The following is a 22,553-nucleotide window of genomic DNA, read 5'->3' as shown; positions in this document are numbered from 1 at the left end:
GCGTGCATCGGTGGTTAAGATGAGTTCATGGAAGTCACTTTAGGTCACAGCAATGCCTTGTGCAGTACACTCACTCTGCCCTCTTTCTGGTCTTTCTGCTCTTGATATCCATCCTGCTTTCTATCATTTGTCATTGGACTTTATCTGAGTCTCTCCTTTCCATATAGATGTATTTTTTCCTCTTGTTTGTAATATATAAAATATACCCCTTCCTCACCCCTTCTCTCTCTCTCTCTCTCTCTCTCTCTCTCTCTCTCTCTCTCTCTCTCTCTCCCTATCGGTGTCTGTAGTACTATTCGGCTCCACCGGCATATGATACAGTGTTAAAGCACCTGAACACAGCGTTCACCGTGCTCTTCTCTGTGGAGTGTGTGCTCAAGATCATGGCTTTCGGCTTCCTGGTAAGCACTGGGGAACCTCTGCAGCAGAACATGTCAATGCAGGGCCTGGGTAAAACCTCTGTGTTGAAATATTCCATGGATATAATTGAATTGATGCCATGCCTTGTGTGATCCTTACATAAGGATCTGTTTGACCATAGTACCTGTTGAGCTTTCTAAACAAATCTTACTTCAGCATTATATTATTTATTATATCACTTATATAGTAACCTTTTATCTCCCCACTGTTCCGTTGCAGAACTACTTTCGGGACACATGGAACATATTTGACTTCATTACTGTCCTTGGCAGCATCACTGAAATTGTAGTGGTGGACCTGCAGGTAAAAACAAATGTTTTAAATTCTAATTTAGTGCAGGATATTTCAAAGGCTGTCTTTAAACCCAACTGTCGTGTCGTTGCCTCTTCTGTTCTCTTCTCCCTGTCAGTCTGGAGCTGTCAACATGAGCTTCCTGAAGCTCTTCAGAGCAGCTCGGCTTATTAAGTTGCTCAGGCAGGGCTACACCATACGCATCCTTCTCTGGACGTTTGTACAATCCTTCAAAGTCAGTAGTTTTTTTTGTATAGGCACCCATTATGGTCATTCTTTGCATGTGATAATATAGATACACACTTACATACACACATTAGAGATAGATAGATAGATAGATAGATAGATAGATAGATAGATAGATAGATAGATAGATAGATTGATTGATTTGATTGATTGATTGATTGATTGATTGATTGATTGATTGGACTTTATATTGGTATCAATGTCAAACATCAAGAATAAGTAATTTGTCATAATCACGGATATCATTGCTATATTCATCATCACCAACATCTTCATCACCAACATTGACAGTGATTTAACTCAAGGCTTCTCTTTCAGGCTTTACCTTATGTGTGTCTGCTCATTGCCATGCTGTTCTTTATATACGCCATCATTGGAATGCAGGTAAGCATAGCTGCTTTCAATATATCACATCTTAAGTAGTATACTTTCCTTTTAACAGGTGTAGTGTTATCATACCAATCATGCCAAATCATGCCAAATCCAAATCATACCCAGCCAAGAAATGCCTATTCAGTCATTTGTCTCCAACTTGACACACAGGTTTTTGGAAATATAAAGCTGGATGAGAAGACTCACATTAACCCGCACAACAATTTCAAGACGTTCTTCGGCGCTCTCATGCTCCTCTTCAGGTACGATGGGAGACTGATTTTCCCTCTGTGAACCTGCAGAGCATCTGTCAATCTCAACCAGTTTTCATCTTTCCTCCAGCTGACTTCTGGGGCTCAGAAAACTGTCAAGTTTGTAACTGTAAAGTTTTCTAAAAAGAAGAAAGCGCAAGTGAAAACAGGCAACATTGTCAACAAACTCTGTTTTTTTTCTTTAGCGATTCTTCTTACAATTCGGTTTAACTGTTGTTCTGCATTACCAGGTTGTGCTGAGAGTGAATCTGACAATTCATAGAAGGGTCCAGAGGTGATCTATATGAAATGTTCTGCTGCTCTACGTCTCAGTTCTCGTCTAAGCTGTGTTCTGTGTGCAGGAGTGCCACGGGGGAGTCGTGGCAGGAGATCATGCTGTCGTGCCTGGGGGGTCAGGACTGTGAGCAGGACCTGTCCATCCCCACTCCGGCCCTGGCCACGGAGCACAATGGAAGCTGCGGCACAGACTTCGCCTACTTCTACTTCGTCTCCTTCATCTTCTTCAGCTCATTCCTGGTGAGAGAGAGAGAGAGAGAGAAAGAGATGTACCAGTACACACAAACTATGCAGAATCTCACACACATACATACACACACCCTATACGTATATATTTTAAGCTGCCTACTATTAGACCTAAGCTTCAAATGTCTTTCCGGAACTGGAAAAGCATTGTCTCAGCCACCATGACCATGGATCTCCAGCTCATCACCTGCCCAGCCTCTGCATCAGTGGATGAATTAGTGGAGCTCTATTATACATCATTGAGCAGTGTTTTTGATCTCCATGCCCCTGTCAAGACACGTGAGGTCAATTTCTCACGCTCTGCTTCTTGGTTCACACATGAGCTGCGGAAAATAAAAACGTCGCTGAACGACGCTACAGACACTCTGGGCTGACTGTGCATAAACTGGCATCAAAGGGCCTACTCCAACTCACTTAAAGATGCTCACTCACAGTTCTATTCCAACTTGATTAATAAAAACCCTGGCAACTCTAAACAGCTTTTTACCACCATAAATCATCTCCTGAAGCCACCACCATCCTCTTCAACTGAGGCTACAGAGGAGCAATGCAACGGCTTCATTGACTTTTTCAGATCCAAGGTCAACAACATTCGCTCTCTGATATCAAGCTCCCCAGATCTGCTTCCCTATGACACCAACACCTCATCTGCGAGTGTGCTGTCTCCTCTACATCTCGCTGAGGTTCGGGAGAGCCATGTTGAAGAAATCCTCAGAAAAATGAGATCGTGTACCTGTACCCTGGACCCCATTCCCACTGCTCTGCTCAAGTCACACATCCCCACTCTCAGTCCTTTCATCACCAAAGTCTTTAACCTTTCCCTTCAGTCTGGCTATGTCCCACCTGCTCTCAAGGTTGCTGTCATCCGTCCCCTTCTCAAGAAGCCCACCCTGGACCCGGAGGTTCTAGCCTACAGGCCTATCTCAAACCTTGCCTTCCTGTCCAAGATTAGAGAAGGTAGTTGCTTCTCAACTTCAGGACCACCTCAAACACAACAACTTGTTTGAAAAATTTCAATCAGGATTTCGTTCAGCCCACAGCACTGAAACAGCTTTGCTAAGGGTGACAAATGACCTGCTGATGACAGCCGATGCAGGATCACCCTCACTCCTCATCCTCCTGGACCTGACTGCTGCATTTGACACAGTGGACCACACTATCCTGCTAGAGCGCCTCCACACCACCATTGGACTCTGCACTCAAGTGGTTTCAGTCCTACCTTTCTGGCAGAACTGAATATGTCTCACTGGGAAGTTGCAAGTCCAGACATCTCCCTGTCTCCTGTGGTGTTCCGCAAGGGTCGGTCCTCGGCCCCATCCTCTTCATTATGTACATGCTCCCCCTCGGACGCGTCATCAGCAGACATGGGATGTCTTTCCACTGTTATGCTGATGACACACAGCAAATATATATCAAAACTGCCCCAAGCCCCACTGCAGCCATGTCATGTCTCACCGCCTGTCTTGGGGAGATAAAGGCATGGATGAGCAACAACTTTCTCCAGATTAATAGTAGCAAAACAGAAGACCTTCTTGCTGGCACTCCACACCAGGTTCAGTCATCCTCCTAGACTCATCTCTCCTTCGACAGCCAGGTCATCCCCCTCTACTCCACAGTCACTAATCTCGGAGTTAGGTTTGACTCTCACCTGAACTTTAATGATCATATAAAACACCTGTGCAAAACCTCTTTTATCATCTAAGAAACATCTCCAAACTCCGCCCCACTTTAACCCTATCAGATGCAGAGAAGCTTGTCCACGCCTTTATCTCCTCAAGACTGGACTATTGTAATTCACTTTTCTATGGGATCACTGGCAAGAACATCCAGAAGCTGCAATACATCCAAAACAGCGCTGCCAGGATTCTGATGAAGGTCCGGAAATATGAGCACATAACACCAATATTACACTCACTACACTGGCTCCCTGTCTCTTTCCGGATTGACTACAAAGTCCTTATAATCACCCATACATGCATAAATGGACATGCACCTCCCTACCTGCAAGAATTAATTGCTCCCCAAACCTCCACCTGCACCCTCAGGTTTTCAAACAGCTCGCTCCTCCGCGTCCCCAAAACCAAGCTCCGCACCATGGGTGACCGGGCCTTTTGCTCGGCAACGCCACACTTATGGAACAGCCTCCCTGACCACCTACGGGCAACGCAGCTGCTGGGCTCCTTTAAAGCTGGACTTTTTTATTCAGGAAGGCATTTCTGGCCTTGTGTTAAATCTTTTCTGTTATGCTTATGTTAACAATTTAAATTTTTTAATTTATTTAATTTTATTGTATTATTATAGTTAACTTCTAATATGTAGGCACTCTGAGATTCTTTGGAATGAAAAGTGCGTTAAAAATAAAATGAATTATATTATTATATACAGACATTTGGTTGCATATACAGCACATCTGGATGGATATGTATTTAAGTTTTATTTTGTCCATTAATGACATTCTTAATTAATGATCTGTTGACAAAGGTGACACAGTAGTTAAATAAAGTAAAGTTAAATCATTTCCATCCATGATTTCCTCCTCGTGCCGTCCTCTCAGATGCTGAATCTGTTTGTGGCGGTCATCATGGATAACTTTGAGTACCTCACACGAGACTCCTCCATCCTGGGTCCCCATCACCTTGATGAGTTTGTGCGCATCTGGGGAGAGTACGACCGCGCTGCATGGTGAGCAACTGGTACTGTTTATCGCAGCTATACCCAAATAGCACAAAGCCATTCCTCCTAAGCTGTTCATCATCAATGCAAATGTAGATCTTGCAGTAGGTTTTTTTTTGTTGTTGCTGAAAACAGTGAGAAAAAGATGTGTGACAAAAGAAAAAGAAAAGTTCATGTTCGGTATCAAATTACATTGACCCACTGAAACATTGCTGACTTGTAAATGCTACGTAGTTGGCCACACAGTGCGAACACGGCAGTCTCTCATTTGCACTGCACAGCAATTAGTCTTTTGAGCCATTGGTAATTATTATTCTATGCTAAATTCATGAGATTTTGTGAGATCCCTGAGAATTAGCCCCACTTACATAACGCATGAGAACTGTTAAAATTCTGTGAGTCTTACAAATAAAACATGACTTGACATTTATATTACATTTTGAACCGTTTTTTAATAACAGAATAATGTTGCCCTTTTAAATCTCACTTAATATTTTGTACCAACTGTACTTAATTTTTGTTATGTAAGACCCATTACTAACTGATGTTATAGTATGGTATAGTATAGTATATTATAGTGGTAGTTATAGTTAAGGTATTTTTTGTCCAAAGCGATGTGTATAGTTACTGCAATGATGACTGTGATGTAATGACATTGTATGTAGCTATTCATATCTGTGTACATGGTTTTGAAATCCTTTCTGTTATTAATCACTTGAATTTAATTTTTTCACCGTTTACACAAACAGGGCAGACATCTATTGTATTTTTAACAATCCACGATTTCTTGAGTTTGTTTTGTAAAGAGCACAAACTCACGTAACCAATAGAACTAAAATAAGCTAAATGATTTGCATGCAATTTGATATACAGTATATACTGTATTGCATGCAAAGGACTTGTTCTCCCCTAAAGAGCTACTCGGGGCCAACTTCTGTTCATTTAACCAAAAGCATTCAGTTGATCCAGCACTAATATGTTTAGCACCCAACTCCTGTCTTTCTAACAGAATGTGTTTTGCTTTCCAGTGGAAGGCTCCACTATAAGGAGATGTACAAAGTAGTGCGTGCAATTTCACCCCCTTTGGGCTTTGGAAAGAATTGCCCCTACAGGGTTGCGTGCAAGGTTTGGCACCCCTCCCCCCCCCGCAAAATACCCTCACTGACCTCCTCCTCACAACATCCAACCCCCCCCCCCCCAACTTCACCCTAACACAATTCCTTAGTCACACACCCCCTTCCTCTGAGTCCTCCCTCTATCCCCCTTTCCCCTTGTCTGAGTCTGGTTGCCTCTCCACCCTTGGCCTGTTTGAGCTGGTGGGGTAACGCTCTCCTCTCCACCCTTGGCCTGTTTGAGCTGGTGGGGTACTGCTCTCCTCCCCGCCCAGAGAACGACAGTGCAGGGTGCTGCAGGGCAGTGAGACGGCACTTTTAGTGGCATCCACACCAAATGACCGTAATCAAGCAACTGAGGCGTTCACGATTGGCAAATAAACCAACGCCAACGCCTCCACTAGTTCTGGGTGTGCTTCTTAAAGACTGTCATTGTGGATTTGTGTGCCCTTCTGGCCTTAGCTGGTGATTGGTGTGTTTGTTTGGCGTGGATGGTTCTACAAAGTGACCCCCCCCAACCCAACCCCACCACCACACACCTTTTGGGTTTCTCAGAGCCACACCTCTTCTCCACCTTCGCCACCCCACCCCGTTCTTCCAGCCCCCGGAGTGCCACCTATCATCTCTCTGTTCATACTTTAAAACAACCAGCTTCTCTCCTCAGCGATTTCTATGACGACTGCGCATAGAAACACAACTGTTTTTTTTTTCATTTTTGAATTTGATCCTTGTTTTTTGCTTTTTCCCCTTCAACCCTTGTTTGTTTTTTGTCTCCCTTTGTATGGGAGTGCATTGAATAATCCTCCTCTCTATTTTCCCTTCTCCCTTAATCCCTTCTTTTTTTATTTTATTTTTATTCCTCTGTGTTTTTTTTCGGAATGTTTACCTTGTCTTTCCACCTCTTCCGTCCCTTCCTCTCCCCGGCCCCCTTTTCCTCTTTTTCCTCGTTCCCTTTCTCATCTTCATCGCTCCCCTCCTCCTCCTCTCCCAGTGGCCGTATTCATTACAATGACATGTACGAGATGCTGACGCACATGTCTCCACCTCTTGGCCTGGGCAAGAAATGTCCATCCAAAGTTGCTTATAAGGTAGTCTGAGTATACTTGTTACATATATTTTCTTCTATTTTTGTATAGTGTCATTCTTATTCTATGCAGACACAGTAAATTAAACAATGCCGATAGAGTTCACATACCACGCTAGCGTTTGTTGATCAGTGGTGTTAGACCGTTTGTTTAACCTGCATCTGGCACAATATGCTGGAAAGGCTTGTGAGAAGATCAGCATAATTTGTAAGCTTTGTTGTCGTTCAGTCGTTATCCGCTCTTTGTTCTTCCGTGTTTGTTTATATGTTTTGCTTGCTTGGTTGATTGATTTTTGTTAACAGTCAAATTCAGCACGGAGATTTTCTCAAAAACATCCATATAATTAGTTATGCATACAAGAGGCGAGACCAGCAATGTAAATGTCTTGTTACCTGTGCTTTCAAACCTGCCCTTCGTTCCCCCTTCCTTACAAATGTAACCCCATTCTCACTGTCTAAACTATCGTCCAGATGTAAACATGTACATTACACTGTGTGTGTAGTGTTCAGTGCATTCTCTATGTCAGATCTCTGTGCTACTTTGGAAATTGACAACGTGTTGGATGTCGCGTAACAGCTCAGTAGTGAATATAAGCATTAATATAAGCATGGCATTTTTTTCTCCACTTCTTACAAAAAAACACAAAAATAAGAAAGCCACCAGCAGCATCTGCCCCATAACTGTCAGGTTTACAGTCTTCACACATCGAGGCCACATCTGGCCTACTTTTAGATGGCGTTTATTCACCCCTTCCTCTGCATGATCCTGTCTTCTCTTCCCCACCACTTTCTCCTCCTCTGTTCATTATGTACCTCTTTGGCGCATGGCACTCATGCAGGGTTCCTCAAATCATGGGCTTGAGTGAGGACCAGCTTTGTATATTTGAAGGATACTTTACTCAGAATAATCTATCAAGTCAATCAAACAATACCAACAAATTAATTTTTAAAAAAAGGGTCAAACTGGGCCAGGTTTGAGGAATGCTGCTTAACGTTGTCTTAGAGCCTTGCCAGAATTGTCTGAATTGCATTCCTTCCATCCATTCACCTGTGGCCTAGTACTTTTATTCTGGTTCTTTAGTTGTCCTAATGCTTATATAACCTCCGATATATAGTGATTGATCATAGATACACAGAGCATTTTTATGCGAACATTACACTTAAACGTACATCAGCTGTCTATCTGACCACGAACATTTCATGTGGTAGATATAATGGTAAATGTATTTACAGTACAAACATATTACTAAAGAGATAGAATTTGAGACATTAAGTTAATAGTAGTGATGGCTGGCCAGTTCTACTTGGTGCTGGGCTCTTACATGTATGTGTCTTTCTGAACCTCTTCCGGTGGCGCTGGCTCCACGCCTCAACAGAGGCTGGTGCTGATGAACATGCCTGTGGATGAGGAGATGGCCGTTCACTTCACTTCCACGCTCATGGCCCTGATCCGCACCGCCCTTGAGGTCAAGATCGCCCGAGGTCAGACACAACACTTTCCCCCAGTTCCAGCCACAGCAGTCTGTGATTTAATAACCAGCTCCTTAGTGTATATGTAATTACAAGAACCCATGTGACTTCTTGTCTGATATTCAGGGGGAGAGGACAGGATCCAGATGGACATGGACCTGCAGAAGGAAATCAGTGTTATTTGGCCACATCTCTCCCAGAAGGCCTTGGACCTGCTGGTGCCTATTCACAAAGGTGAGATCATTGAACTGGCTTGCAGTATGGATAATGTATTCCAGAACATCTCTTGGCTAGTTTTCTGCATTTTTGAAGGTTATTCGACATATGGTTGTAAAAGTGATGAATTTGCTGTATTTTAAAATGCTCTTTGTAGACCTGAAGAATTTTCAGTTCCAAGAAGACACATCTTGAATATAGAATTCTAAAGTTTAAGTACCTTATACACAGTGTCTTTATGCTTAAAGTTGTTGGAAAACTTCCAACTTATTAGACACAGTTGAATTTGTGCAAGGATTTTGTAAACAGTTCTCACCACCAGAAAAGATCTGGGGCCGTATTCACAAAGAATCTTAGGGCTAAAAGTAGCTCATAAGTGGCGAATTTAGGAGAAACTCCTAAAAATAATGGGCGTGTCAGTCTTAAATGTAGGACTCCTAATTTTTTTTACTAAGAGCAATTCACAAAATATTTTATCCCTAAAAGTAGCACCTAAGTCTAGGACAGCTTAAAACTCCTCATGAGGACTCCTAAGTCACTAAGACCTATTCACAAAAAATCGTAAGATGGCTGCAGCCGACTTGGAATTGATAAAAGACATTGCTTAAACCGTGAAGGTATTAATATTGTCGTAGAATTAGCGTGGGATGCAATGACGCCTTTAAACAACGATGTGTCCCGAAGTGAAATGTTTGGAAACATAAAGACCTATTTGGCTTCGCGGAAAACGCAAATGACGACACTGGGAATCATCATTCAGCCGTTTAATTCAAACTATCAACGCACTGTAGACCCCACATCATCCAACAGTTGGATGTACCGATCCAACAGTTGGATGACCGCAGCAGGTTTTTGAGAAATTACCAGCTGGATGCCGCTGGGGTGACAGTGGCTATTGGTCCTGGGACCAGTAGGCTTTCGCTTAGGCTATACGTTTCACGTTCGTTTCGCTTTGATCAATTAAGATTGGAGGGCTTAAAGGGCCGCATGTGCTGATATTTGAAGTGGTCAAGGGCTGGAAATATAATAGCCTAACAGTTTGCTGGGTGCTTTAATTATTACTGCCTTGATTACATGCAATTGCCATATTTTATATTGATCGCTTTATATTTCTCTTAACGTGCAAAGTGTCATTCCCGTTGGATGCACAAACTTGTCATCATGCGTGTGCATTCTGCTAACTGCACTGTCCATAACTATTTAATATGACTTAATTTGAAGCCTAGGTTATTCTCTTATTTTCAGTCGATATAGTGGGATTGTTAGAGGGACGTCACAAATGAGTTTTTAATGAGAGAGCCTGTCAACAACCAATCACCGTCCTCACCCCTTCTAAACTCGTGCATGAGAAGCGACGTCATCCATAGCAACGGAGTTTTTATCTTAAGCTTAGGAGTTGGTATTATCCTTAGTATGAGTAGGTCTCAGAGCCGTTTTGAATCACTTTTAAGAAATTACTCCTACGTAAAAGGTTTTAGCGCGAGTTAGGAGCACTCCTAGTGGTAAGATAAAAGGCTTTGTGAATACGGCCCCTGGTTTTCAACAACTGGAAAACTGAAAACAATATTATGTAGAACTTATTATTATGTACAACTGATGTAGCAGTCTTGCTTGCTATTGCTTGCAGAGCAATTTTAGCAGCATCTCACTCTTTTAACACTGTGCTGTTTCAGCCGGAGACATGACTATTGGTAAGATCTATGCAGCCATGATGATAATGGACTACTACAAACAGAGTAAAGCCAAGAAGTTAAGACAGCAACTGGAAGACCAGGTGCCAATGATGTTAATTCATTTTCCCCCATTACTTCTCTAATTGATATATGTTTCTTATCTTCACTATACATTGTCCATGAACCTCACTCACCCACACTGGCATTTATATATTATCAAAAGCTGAGATTTGCCTTTTTGAAAGATTCTTTAATCTTTTGAGTTCTGAGTATGAGAGATCAGAAATGCATGTATCTGAAGGGCACTCAACAGGATGCTGTGGTGATGATCTCTCTTAATGCAATGTTCCTCATCTACTGTCTCCCTTATTCCCTGCAGAAACATGCCCCCATGTTCCAGCGCATGGACGCCTCCTCTCTGCCTCAGGACATTCTCAGCAATGCCAAAGCCCTGCCCTTCCTTGCTCACAGCACTGGCTCTGCCCTGTAAGCATAGGGTTTGTGTGTGTGTGTGTGTGTGTGTGTGTGTGTGTGTGTGTGTGTGTGTGTGTGTGTGTTTGTGTGTGTGTGTGTGTGTGTGTGTGTCCACATACTTATGTGTCCCTGTAGGTATGTGGATGTGTGTGTGTGTGTGTGTGTGTGTGTGTGTGTGTGTGTGTGTGTGTTTGTGTGTTTGTGTGTGTGTGTGTTTGTGTGTGTGTTTCTGGCCCCACATTTTTAAATGTTTGTATATGTGTGTGTACAGGTGTAAGCGCTAGCTGGAGTGTGTGTTTATATGTGTGTGAGCCTTGCCATTTTGTGACATATTTGGGTTTAGTCAGGTCCTTTCCTTCACTCCTCTTTCTTCCAGGGGCGGATTTGTTGCCTTGAGCCCCATCTCTCCACAGGAGTTGTTCATGCCGCCTGTTCCATGCCATGATGAGGAGGAGGAGGAAGAGCCATATCACCACCACTATCATGGCCATCACCTGCACACTATGGTAAGATGAAGGGTATAGATAGCAGTTCAGTGCATTTGCAAAGTCTCATGGGTTTTAAGACACATTACATCCACCTGAATACAGTTGGCTTTAGAGATGACTGTTTTAAATGGCTCACAATATTCAGATTTGTATACTGAGAAGAACTAAAGATGGAATTGATGTAGATGTAGTCTTTAAATGTAAATGTAACAATTTCTTTAACCTTGGTCAACACAATCACCACCAGCAGGCTAATGTAATCATAGTTAACATCCTGCACAAAGGATGCTTGTCGGGTTAAGAGGCGGCTGGCCAAGGTTCTGAGTGGGGGCGGGTTCTCATGTCTGATTTGTCATGGATGATTTGATGGGCAATCACTATGTGTTCCTGTCATCGTCAAGGTCTCGTCCAAAGGGATATGTCAAAGCGTCACCACCAGTGCCCCCCATTACTCAGGCATCATACTCACTGTAAAAAAAGATATGTCACATCCATCAGTCCTGGCCATCTGGGTCCAAACACAAAGCATCCATCTCCCCTACACTTTACGGCACATGCCGATAGCTCATACTAATCATGCGATGGTTTAAGCTGGACTGGGACAAAAACATTTGGTATGTGACAGCTGGAATATGATTTACTGTTTTAAAGATATTTCAGAGTTCATCAGACTGTCCAACTCATTATCTATATACCTGGAGTACACAAGATCAAGGTTGCATTGATATACGTTGTAAGTAGAGGTGTTCACAGTTTGTGACATGAACAAACAATAAACAACATAGTAAGCACACTTTCTCGAGATTCTAAATTATTTTGGGTGTGTTTTTTTTTTATTTTTACAAATGGCAGGCAGACAACCACATAATTTCAAATAAATACTCTGTGGCATGTTGTAGCTGTACACACACAACCACACCCTGCATGTCCTCAGCGCATTCACTCCAACTCACCATTCCTCTATGGCATCTGCTCTTTGGAATGGTGTCCCACTGTTCATCTATTTGTTTCTGTCGCTGTTCAGTTGTTAAGTGTGATCTCTCTTACTTGAGGTGTTTCTAATTTTTTTAGTTTTGTTTAAATTTTGTCTTAGAGAAGTAGAGTACTGTTGTTTTTTGGGGGGGAGGGGGCTGCTGAAGATTATGTCTTAGAGAAGTACAGTACTGTTTTGTTGAGTATGCATCAGAGAAATGCATGTGTGAAGAGTGATGAGTGTGATGAGTGAGTTGGAGGATCACTTCCAGGCTCAGACAAAGCCTGTTAAAGTTACACAGGTCTCTCCCCTTGAAAACTAACAGACACAAAGAGAGGTGTGTGCCAGCTGTCTTTGTGGGTTCTATTTCGTTCCTACTTACAGCACATGGATGTTATCACACGGTACGTGCAGGTCGAGACTTAATAACAACAAAGTCAAACGTGACCTGGGTGACGTCACCCGGTGACCCCGTGACAGGGGTTAAAACACCGGTGGACCCAGGAAACTATCCCTTTCATCTTCTCGCATTTGCGTTTGCAGGTTTGGAGATGGTTTGTAGACTGAAGCGCAGAAGTTTCTTTACCTTTTGGTTGGGGCCGTGATTTCAGCCCCCAAGAGACTGCGTTTTGGTCATCTGGATTATATTATTTGCACTGTTTATTTCGCCGTTGCCCCGCCTTTAAAGAGTGCTCTCGCTCGTTGGGGCTGGCTGCTGGCCCTCCGAAGTGGTGTGTCTCTCGCCGAGGGAGGCTGCCTTGGCGTTGAATTGGAGGTAAGGTTGTTTTCTTACCAGCTTGTTTTTAGCGGTGTTTCTCGCCGCTGTTTGATTTATTAGCGATATTTAGTGGCGCCCGGCGCCCCTTTTGTTGCCTTGTAGCTACCTTGTTTGTAGCCTTCTTGGTTTGCCTGTGGGCTGCCCTTCTTATTAACTTAGTTTACCTTAGCTGTGCTACCGCTGACTATCGGGGTGTGCTCGCCCCTGTGTTCTGCTGCCGTCTAGCTCTTCATTACAGTGCATGAGATGCCCTGTATTGTTATTTTGTGCACTCCACAGGTGAGTGTAATCATGCTAATCGTTGGGAGTCTTGCAACCTTCGGGTAGAGCTGCGAATTCTCGCCCTCTTAAGACTACGATTAGCATCAAAAATCAACATTTGCAGTGGGCTACAGTACAGGTGTTCCTAGCCTTAAAACTGGTATTAAAAAACCCACTCGCGGATAATCCGGGAAAACGGATAATCCGGAAAAAAGGTGAGTTGCCTCCTCTATTTGTTTTACCGTGTGTAGTAGTCACGCTCGGGTAATGGTTTGAGGCAGTGGCCTATCGGAAGTGTGTTTCTCGTTTACGAACCGATAGTTGAACCCACTTGTTAAGCGAGTTACGCTAATACAGCCTAGTATGCCGTTTATCGTGCTCACGCGGTAGCCTATACTGCAGGAGCCTAATGAGTAAAGAGGCATGGGTATCAGCAGACTATAGGTGTTTCTCGCCTTACAACTGATAATTAAGCCCACTTGTTGCACGAGATGGAAACCCTCGCAGTTCCTCGCATAACAGTTCCCTACTATTGTCTGTCACGATGAGGTACGGCAGTCAGTATAGGTGTTCTCGCCTCACAACTGATAATTAAAACCACTTGTTAAGCGAGATGGAAACCCTCGCATAGTTTGTTTTTGTACCGTTGGTGTTTTGAAGATGCAAGCGGCGTTCTAGCCTACTTGCCCCTGTCGGCTTTGTGTCACGCTATCAGAAGGCTACAGGTGTTTCTCGCCTTATAGCTAATAATTAAAACTACTTGTTAAGCGAGATGGAAATCCTCGCATAGTTAAAAAAAAAAAAATACTGTGGTGGTGCTCTCGCCCCTGGGTGCCTTGTGGCTTTGGTTGTCTTTTTATATTAATACAAGAAATACTGTTGGGGTGCTCTCGCCCCTGTCCTCTCTCGTCAGCTTGTCCTGTCCGGTGCCTTCGCCTGACTGGCTGACATGAAGTATCTTCACTGCTGCATGAGCTGCCGGGTGAATCTCGAGATGGAAGACGGGCATCGCGAGTGCCCCTCCTGTCTGGGTCTCGGCCACTTACAGCAGGGCTTGACCGACCTGGCCTGCGCTGACTGCATGTGCCTCATCATGGATGCACGGACTGCCAGGCTTGCGCTGGTGGCTGCGCCACAGGAAGCTTCCCTGACCCGGCGGGGCAGGGAGCCGTGTCTACTGCAGCGACAGTGCCAGCAGGCGCCATGGGGTGGCCTCACGCCCCGCCTTCAAGGCGCATGAGTCGCGCTCGGTCCCTTTGGCGGCGAAGGTCCGCAGAATGTCTGCTGACTTGGAGGAGATGAAGGCCCTGTTGGCTCGCCTTCCACCTCCGGCGGACGGTGGTACCCCTGCGGCTGACCAGCAGCCCGCGCGCACGCCACCGCCTCCCAATCTGGACGAGGTGTCCATCCTGGCTTCGGAGAGCCTGGACTATGATGGGTCTGGGGCCACTGACTCTGCCTCCCAGACTGGCTCCCGGGCCACCAGCCATGGCTCAGTGGCGGAGCGTGGGCGCTCCACCATTCAGCCCGCTTTGAAGACCGCACTAGCCGCCTAGGGTTGGACTCGACCCCGGCGGGCCAGCCTCAGCAGAGCGCCTTCTTTAGAGGCTCCACGCAACCCTCCGCGTTGGCCGTGCCGCCCTCGGCCCCCTACATCCAAGAGCTTCAGAGATGCTGGACGGACCCCAGGCGTTTTTCGCACCTCCCCAGCGAGTGCAGGGCTCTGGCGGACATGCAGGATGCCCTGCGTATGGCCTCCGGCAGATGCCCAACGTCGAGCCGTCTATGGCGGCATTGGTCCTGTCCCCCAACGAGGCTCTGCGCCCGGACGCTAGGTGCCCCTGCGCTCAGTGCCGCATAACAGATGATCTGCTTGTCCGGAGCTATGACACGGCGGCGCGGGTGGGACGCCTTAACAACTCCACGTCCCACCTATTGCTGGCCCTCGCCCAAACATCTCAGGGGACGGCCATGGGCTCTCAGGAGCTCTGCGAGGCTGCGCTCCAGGCCTTCGCCTATTCAGCGCGAGAACTGGGAAGGCTCATGTCCTTCTTGACCCTTGCCCGCCGCCAAATTTGGTTAGCCAACGGCTAAGGGGGTTTTTACTCCAACTATTTTCTTGTCCCAAAGAAAGACGGCGGTATCCGCCCTATACTGAATCTGAGGGCTTTGAACTGCCATCTGAAGATCCTACGGTTTCACATGCTCCGCACTGTGGATGTTTTGCACAGCATACGAGCGGACGACTGGTTCGCCGCGATCGACCTGAAGGATGCTTACTTTCACGTCCCGATTGCACCACACCACAGGCAGTTCCTGCGGTTGCCTTCGAGGGGCAGGCATACCAGTTCGTGTCCTGCCCTTGGCATAGCATTGGCTCAGGGTCAACCTGAAGAAGAGTTTGTTGGTTCCAAGCCAGGAGTCTCTGTTTCTCGGTATCCACCTGGACTCAAGGTCGTTGAGGACTACTGTCTCTCCGGCCAGGATCGCCGGCATCCACCGGCTGCTCGGACGCTTCAGGTGTGGCAAGTCACTCTCCCTCAGGTCTTTCCAACGCCTCCTCGGCATGCAGACCGCTGCCTCTTCTCTGGTTCCGCTAGGGCTGCTGGAACTGCGCCCGCTCCAGAGGTGGCTGAACGACCTCCGCCTCCACCCTGTCTTGCACGGGCACAGGCTGGTCAAGGTCTCCTACACCTGCGACAAGCTCCTCCGTCCTTGGAGGCAGAGGGCTTACCTCCTGCAGGGTGTCCCTCTGGCTGCCGTCCCTTCCCGGCGGGAGGTCGTCACCACGGACGCCTCCCTGGAAGGATGGGGTGCGGTCTGGCAGTGCCGGACGGCCAGAGGCCGCTGGAATCCTCTGCAGCTGCGGCAGCACATCAATGTGTTGGAGCTGCAGGCTGTCTTTCTCGGCCCGCAACGCTTCCTCGCGGGCCTGGCCGGCAGACACGTTTTGGTGAGGTCCGACAATTGCAAGGTGGTGCACTAAATCAACCACCAGGGTGGCACCAAGTCCCTCCAGTACTTGAGGGTGGCCCAGCGTCTGCTGCAGTGGGCCCATCGTCGTCTCCTGAGCCTCTGGGCCGCGTATTTGCCAGGGGCCGCCAACAGTGCAGTGATCTGCTGTCCCGGCGGGGCCCCGATCCCGGGGAGTGGCGGCTCAACCCAGCGGTGGTCCTCGCCATCTGGGACCGCTTTGGCAGGGCAGGGCTCTTTGCTTGCCAGCAATCGACACACTGCCCCTTGTGGTTCAGTCTCCACGGCCCCAGTCCCCTGGGCCAGGACGCACCGGCACAGGCGTGGCCGCGGCGACGGCTTTATGCGTTTCCCCCGCTACCACTGTTAGTGCAGACTCTCCACAGAGTTATGGTGGACCGTCATTCGCTCCTGCTGGTGGCTCCTCGATGGCCGGGGATAGTGTGGTTTCCTCAGCTGCTACAGCTTTGGACGGAGACCCCTGGTGCCTGCCGATGAGGCAGGATCTTCTATCTCAGCTGGGGGGCCAGATCTGGCACCCGGATCCGGCCCGGATGCAGCTCTGGGTTTGGCCCTTGAGGGGCCAGACCCCTTACTAGGGCTTTGTGAGCCGGCGGTGGTCAACACGATTGCCAGCTCGAGGGCGCCCTCCACCAATGCCCTCTACGCCAACCGGTGGAGGCTATTCTCCGATTGGTGCCTGGCACTGGGCGTGGAGCCTACACGCTGCCCCCTGCCTACCATTCTGCGGTTCCCCCAGTCACTGTTGATAAGGGTCTGGCACCTTCCACCATCAAGGTGTACGCTGATGCCATCTCTGCACATCATGCCAGGGTTGACGGGCGTACTGTGGGATCCCTTCCTTTGGTGGCTCGCTTCCTCCGGGGCGCCCGGGTGCCCACGTGGGATCTGCCTTTGGTGCTGCAGGCTCTCTGCGGTGCGCCATTTGAGCCCTTGCTGACAGCAGATGTTGCAGGGCTCTCCATGAAGACGGCGTTCCTTCTGGCTATTACATCTGCCAAGCGCGTTGGGGAATTGCAAGCGCTGTCGGTTAGTGAGGTATGCCTGCAGTGGCACCCCGGCGACAGTGGGGTCACTCTGTGGCCTAACCCCTCTTTCCTGCCGAAGACCCTCTCTTCCGGCTTTGTTAATCAGCCTCTCCGCCTGTCTGCGTTGCAGCAGATCAGGGGGAGAGGTCAGAACCTTTATGCCCTGTTCGTGCCCTAAGGATGTACGTGTCTCGTACTGAGGGCTTCCGCCGAGTGATGCCCTGTTCCTGTGCCACACCGGACCGAGGAGGGGCCTGGCACTCTCTAGGCAGAGACTGTCCAAGTGGATAGTGGAGGCCATACGGCATGCCATACGGTTCCTCGGGATGCCCGGGCGCACTCCACTCGTGGTATGGCGGCCTCCTGGGCTTCGCTGAGGGGCGTACCCCTCTCTGACATTTGCAGCGCTGCCTCCTGGGCGTCCAGCTGCACGTTCACGCGGTTACAGGATTAATGTTGTCCCTCATAATCCTTTCCCGCTGGCGGTGGTTCCTGGCCCGTCCCAGCAACACTGGGTACGGGTAGGCACTCCTCGTGACTTTGTTGGTATTGGTCATCCATGTGCTGTAAGCACCGCCTCTGGCGGTCAGTAGGAACGATATAGAACGATGGTTATGTATATAACCACGGTTCTATGAGTTCCGGATGACCGCCAGAGCTGGCAGTCACTCGGGAGTCTATGCGAGAAGACTTGCCAAGAGATAGTTTCCTGGGTCCACCGGTGTTTTAACCCCTGTCACGGGGTCACCGGGTGACGTCACCCAGGTCGCGGTTGACTTTGTTGTTATTAAGTCTCGACCTGCACGTACCGTGTGATAACATCCATGTGCTGTCATCCGGAACTCATAGAACCGTGGTTATATACTTAACCATCGATTTATTTTCACTTATTTTTTTTAAATGGCTATTTCTGGCATACCGGTGTTGTGGAAACACAGACTTCTCTCGTTTGTGTCTTCCTGAGTTGTTTATTTTTTTCAATGAGGCAGCTGTGAGATGGGCCTGTCTTTGTGATCAACGGGAGCTCTGTTTGCTTTTCACCATTTAACCTTCATTCCTTTTCTATAGAGTGGCACTCAAACCTATTGACTTTGTAGGTGTTTTTGTACCTGTACCATGTTATGGTAATTGCAAAGGACCCGTTTCATATTCCATGCTTTGATCAAGGATTTGAGTTGATTGACAGGACAGTATGGGTCCTCTTTAGAATGAAAGGGCTGTTGGGATTGCCTGGGTTGAGAGTGCAGATGATCTGAGGCAGAAGTGGGTTTTAGAGTGTTTTCATTTGGTGTATTCTTTTTGTTTATATTTCCCCCTTCTCGGTGTGACATCCCACCTCAACCCCCTGAGTTTTCCCAGAGTTATCTCCGGCTTCATTCCAAGCTTTGGCCTTCTGTTTCTGCCCGTGATTCTACTCGTGGTATTTATTTTCCGCTTCTGGCGTTCCACACCTCCTGCTCCTCTTTACCTCTCATCCGCTGCTGTCCCGTGACCCCTCTTCGCCTCGCCCTAAACCCTGATTAAGTACCCACACAAAGCTCTACCTGTGAACAGGACAGGACAGTCCCAGATGGTGCTGTTGGTGACCCCTGTTATCAATTGACCAAATGGAACAAGCAGCGGTTCAGGCTCCATCTCATGAGGAAAGAACACAATCCCTGAGAACATCGCCCTCTGTTGGTGACCAAGAGTGTCACTACTGCTGCAAACTTCACTACTCTGCCCTGCCTCTTTTTCCGTCTTTCACCCATTGGAAATCTGCTGTGTCTCTCTCTCTTCTCTCCTCTCCTCTCCTCCCTCTCTCTCTCTCTTCTCTTCTCTTCTCTTCTCTGACTGCATAGGTGCCGGAGAGCAAAGACTTTAATCCCATCCTTTGCCCCACTAACAGGCAGGGCTCGACGCTCATGATGCCTGGCCGGGCTGGGTCTATCCGGGCCTCCTCAATGCCGCGGCTGGCTATAGAACCACAGGTACAGAGGCTACAAGTTCTCTCCACGGCAGCGCAGGCCTCTATGGGGCAAGCTGGTTGGCTGGCCAGTGCTCATACCGATCCTACAGTGGCTACATGTGGATGTGCTTTTCCCTTTTTTGTTGCTGTGTGGATGGGGCCGTCTCTGCAGAGGTGTACCGTCTCTTTGTGAGGAGAGACAGACAGAAGGAGAGAGAGAGAGAGAGAGAGAGAGAGAGAGAGTGAGAGTGGTTTGACATGTTGTTTCATTGGGTGTGTCGAAAGACAGCATGAAGGACATGCTGGTTCCCAATGAAGAACTGTTGTAGTGCTTGCTCTCGCTCTGAGCTGTCCCATGTTTGCTCCCAAATGCCACAATGGACAGTCAGTAGACAGCTTGGTTATGGGAAGGTCATAGGAATCAAATGTGTTTAAAAAAGGACCATGTTACTAAGTTGAGCGACGTGCAGTGTTTTTACTAGTACCTTAATCTTGGAGAATTCTTTGGAAAATCCTGTTTGGAAAACCAGATAAAACAAGAGACTCGTTGCTGTTCTGTCAATGTGTTTTTTTTTGTGTACGTGTTTGCTTGTCATGTATGTGTATGTGAAATGTAATTTGTCTTTCTTGGTGTATCCCTTGGTGTATTTCTTGATGTGTATGTGTTTTTTGGCATTTGTCTCGTGTTTCTCTTTGTCTGCATGGGCCTTTCTCTGCACTGTGTTTATGGATATATGTACTACGTGTTAACGCGCACGCATAATATATTTATGCGCATGTCTATAAATGCTTGGGTTTGTGTGTGTGTGTGTGTGTGCCAGGTGCCTACTGAGAGCACTCTCATGAAGCGCTCCTTCTCCACCATCGGTGACCAGTGTGTGAACGACCTGTGGCAGGAGGAGTACTCCCTGGAGAGGATCAGCCCTGACCAGCTGCACAGGCCACGCCAACGCAGCTTCAGAGGTGAGGCCCTTCTTCACTCTTTCCCTTTGACTCAAAGCTTAAATTGTGTTGTATTGTGTTGTGGTACGTATATCAGCTTATGTTATGTTGCGTTGAGTTACGTTGTGTTGTTCATCTAATTCAGTTAAAGTCACCACATGACTGATAGTCTCTTATTGGCCTTGCTACTTCTCGTCTCTCCAAATTAACCATGTTTGTACAGGTGTCAGGTCTAACCTCAAAGATCAGTTGGACAAGGAGAGGGGACGTTCCAAGGAACGGCGCCACCTCCTCTCCCCTGACGTGTCCCGCTGTAACTCTGAGGAGCGTAGCCAGCACCCATCACAGGAGCGCAAGCAGTCCCGCTCGCCCAGTGAAGGACGGGCACGCTCTCCGCTAAAACAGGTTGGCTAATGAATGAAGCCTGTGATCTTCCTGACAAAAGTGTTTGTGTTTGCTTAGTGTTCTGGTTGACCATTCTAGTCTTCCTGTCTCTTGGTCTTCACCAGGGGATCAATTCAGCAAGCTCCAACCTGTCCACCTCGGAGAACAGTACCCCCCGCAGTCGCCGGCAGCTGCCTCAGACCCCCTCCCGGCCCCGGCCGCACATCTCTTACTCCCCCCTGGTGTGCCGAGCGCCACTGCCCCCTCCGGCCTCCACAGAGGTGCACCCCAGGACTCAGACAGATGCTGAGGCAGAGGAGCCGAGGCTGGGTGTGGGGCTCGGCCCGACCTTGGGGCCGACCTTGGGCCCGACCTTGGGCCCCTCTCCAGCCCCTGGTCTTGCGTCGCTGAGTGCAGGGGCCCTGCACTCGTCTCCCCAGCGATACATCTCAGAGCCATACCTGGCGCTCCACGAGGAGCTCCACAGCCTGGAGGCAGCAGGCCCGGAGGAGACTCTCACCTTCGAGGCGGCCATTGCCACCAGCCTGGGCCGTGCCAACGCTATCAGCTCGGCCCCACAGCTGCGCCACTCTTGGCAGATGCCCAACGGCCACTTCCGCAAGCGCCTCGGCCAGGCCTCCTCCAGCGCTGCCTGTGACCTGCTGAGTGACACCGATGAGGACGACCGCTGCTAGGACTGCTGGGAAGGGCGGAGTGTATGTATGTTTGCCCAGGAGGATGGAGGGATTGGCTAACCCTAAAAAGAGAAGAGAGGAAGAAAAAGGGAAACACAGAATTGGATAGAAAAGAGGAGATGCAAGAGGTAGAAGCTCGGGTCATAGGTAGCTCGACGTCAACAGTGTGTTTGAACATGTTCTGTGTGTGTGTGTGCGGGACTGAGCTCTACTTGCCAAAATTGCAAACAAAAACATAGACGGCCACAGGCTTCAGTCTTGCTGATCAGAGATCACTATGTTGAAATGAAGCTAAATTTCCCCAAAAATTCCATCCTTCTCAATGTAGTTTATTTGCTATACAGCTGTGTTCTTTGGGCTCTCTCCAGCAGCATTTGGTCTCCATCAAGCTGAAGCATATGGAGCTGACAGGTATGAGGAATGTAATCCAGACATTGTTCCCTTTGCCAGTGCCAGGGTAGGACATCATATTTCCTCTTTTAACTCCATGAGAGAGAATGTGGTATGTGAACCCATTGATCTCCCTGGCTGCTCTTTGGCCGCTGACACATCAAAATTGGCAGCCCGAATGCTTTGTTCGCGCCGCTTCACTTGTATCGAGATCCGGCGTCACTTTTGCAGTGATCCTTCTCAGGCTTTTTAACTCTTTCAGGTGAGGATGAGGGAGAACTCCTAGCCAGCCCACTATTACAAAGTCACTAGGCTAATCACATCCATAAACACGAGCTGAGGCCCAGGAGTCATTATGTTGATATGAGTGCTTAGAGCTCGGTAGCATTCATGATTCTTGTTTCAGTTTGTAGCTAATCTGTTGAAATGAATGCATTATTTTCTGGTTGTACACCGGTAGGACCTGGTCTTTCGTAGCAGCAGTAGGTCACTTTGTGAAACGTTTGTCGGTAGAGGAACTTTGAGTATACTGTGAGTAGACATGACATAGAAGGGTATCGTAGAAAACATGGTGGCTAAATCCCAAACTTTTCCATTGTTTGAAAGCTTTTCAGAAGTATCAGCTCTTTTCAAAATGGCTTCTGGAACTAAGCTGAGTCTCCTACAAAGCTTTGGAAAGCTTCTGCAAGCCTAGAAGAATGGAATAATGAGTGTTTTTAAGTGATGGATGTTGTTTAGGTCAGTGGTTCTCAACTGGTCTGGCCTTGGGACCCACAATTTCCCATGGTCATCAAGGTGGTAGCCAAATTTTGTAGAATTCAAACCATAAAATAAACATAGGACCTTA

General features: G+C 47.6%; 1 protein-coding gene across 1 annotated transcript in view; it reads left to right on the top strand.

The window, feature by feature from the left end:
* Window positions 1-21,316, top strand: part of cacna1ea (calcium channel, voltage-dependent, R type, alpha 1E subunit a) — a gene marked incomplete at both ends in the record, with an annotated part of 123,522 nt that extends 102,206 nt beyond the window's left edge. Inside the window, 16 exons of the mRNA XM_080832872.1 lie at window positions 291-401; window positions 640-723; window positions 830-946; window positions 1,276-1,341; window positions 1,501-1,592; window positions 1,943-2,117; window positions 4,678-4,805; window positions 6,900-6,996; window positions 8,369-8,474; window positions 8,589-8,696; window positions 10,352-10,452; window positions 10,731-10,837; window positions 11,202-11,331; window positions 20,117-20,258; window positions 20,461-20,642; window positions 20,747-21,316. Coding sequence (XP_080688998.1) covers window positions 291-401; window positions 640-723; window positions 830-946; window positions 1,276-1,341; window positions 1,501-1,592; window positions 1,943-2,117; window positions 4,678-4,805; window positions 6,900-6,996; window positions 8,369-8,474; window positions 8,589-8,696; window positions 10,352-10,452; window positions 10,731-10,837; window positions 11,202-11,331; window positions 20,117-20,258; window positions 20,461-20,642; window positions 20,747-21,316 — 2,316 coding nt within the window. The remainder of the gene's footprint in view (window positions 1-290; window positions 402-639; window positions 724-829; window positions 947-1,275; window positions 1,342-1,500; window positions 1,593-1,942; window positions 2,118-4,677; window positions 4,806-6,899; window positions 6,997-8,368; window positions 8,475-8,588; window positions 8,697-10,351; window positions 10,453-10,730; window positions 10,838-11,201; window positions 11,332-20,116; window positions 20,259-20,460; window positions 20,643-20,746) is intronic.
* Window positions 21,317-22,553: the final 1,237 nt, after the last annotated feature.

Source organism: Sprattus sprattus, assembly GCF_963457725.1.
Source record: "Sprattus sprattus genome assembly, chromosome: 2".
NCBI lineage: Eukaryota > Metazoa > Chordata > Actinopteri > Clupeiformes > Clupeidae > Sprattus > Sprattus sprattus.
Note: the sequence above shows the minus strand (reverse complement) of the source record. Positions and strands in the feature narration are given on the sequence as shown.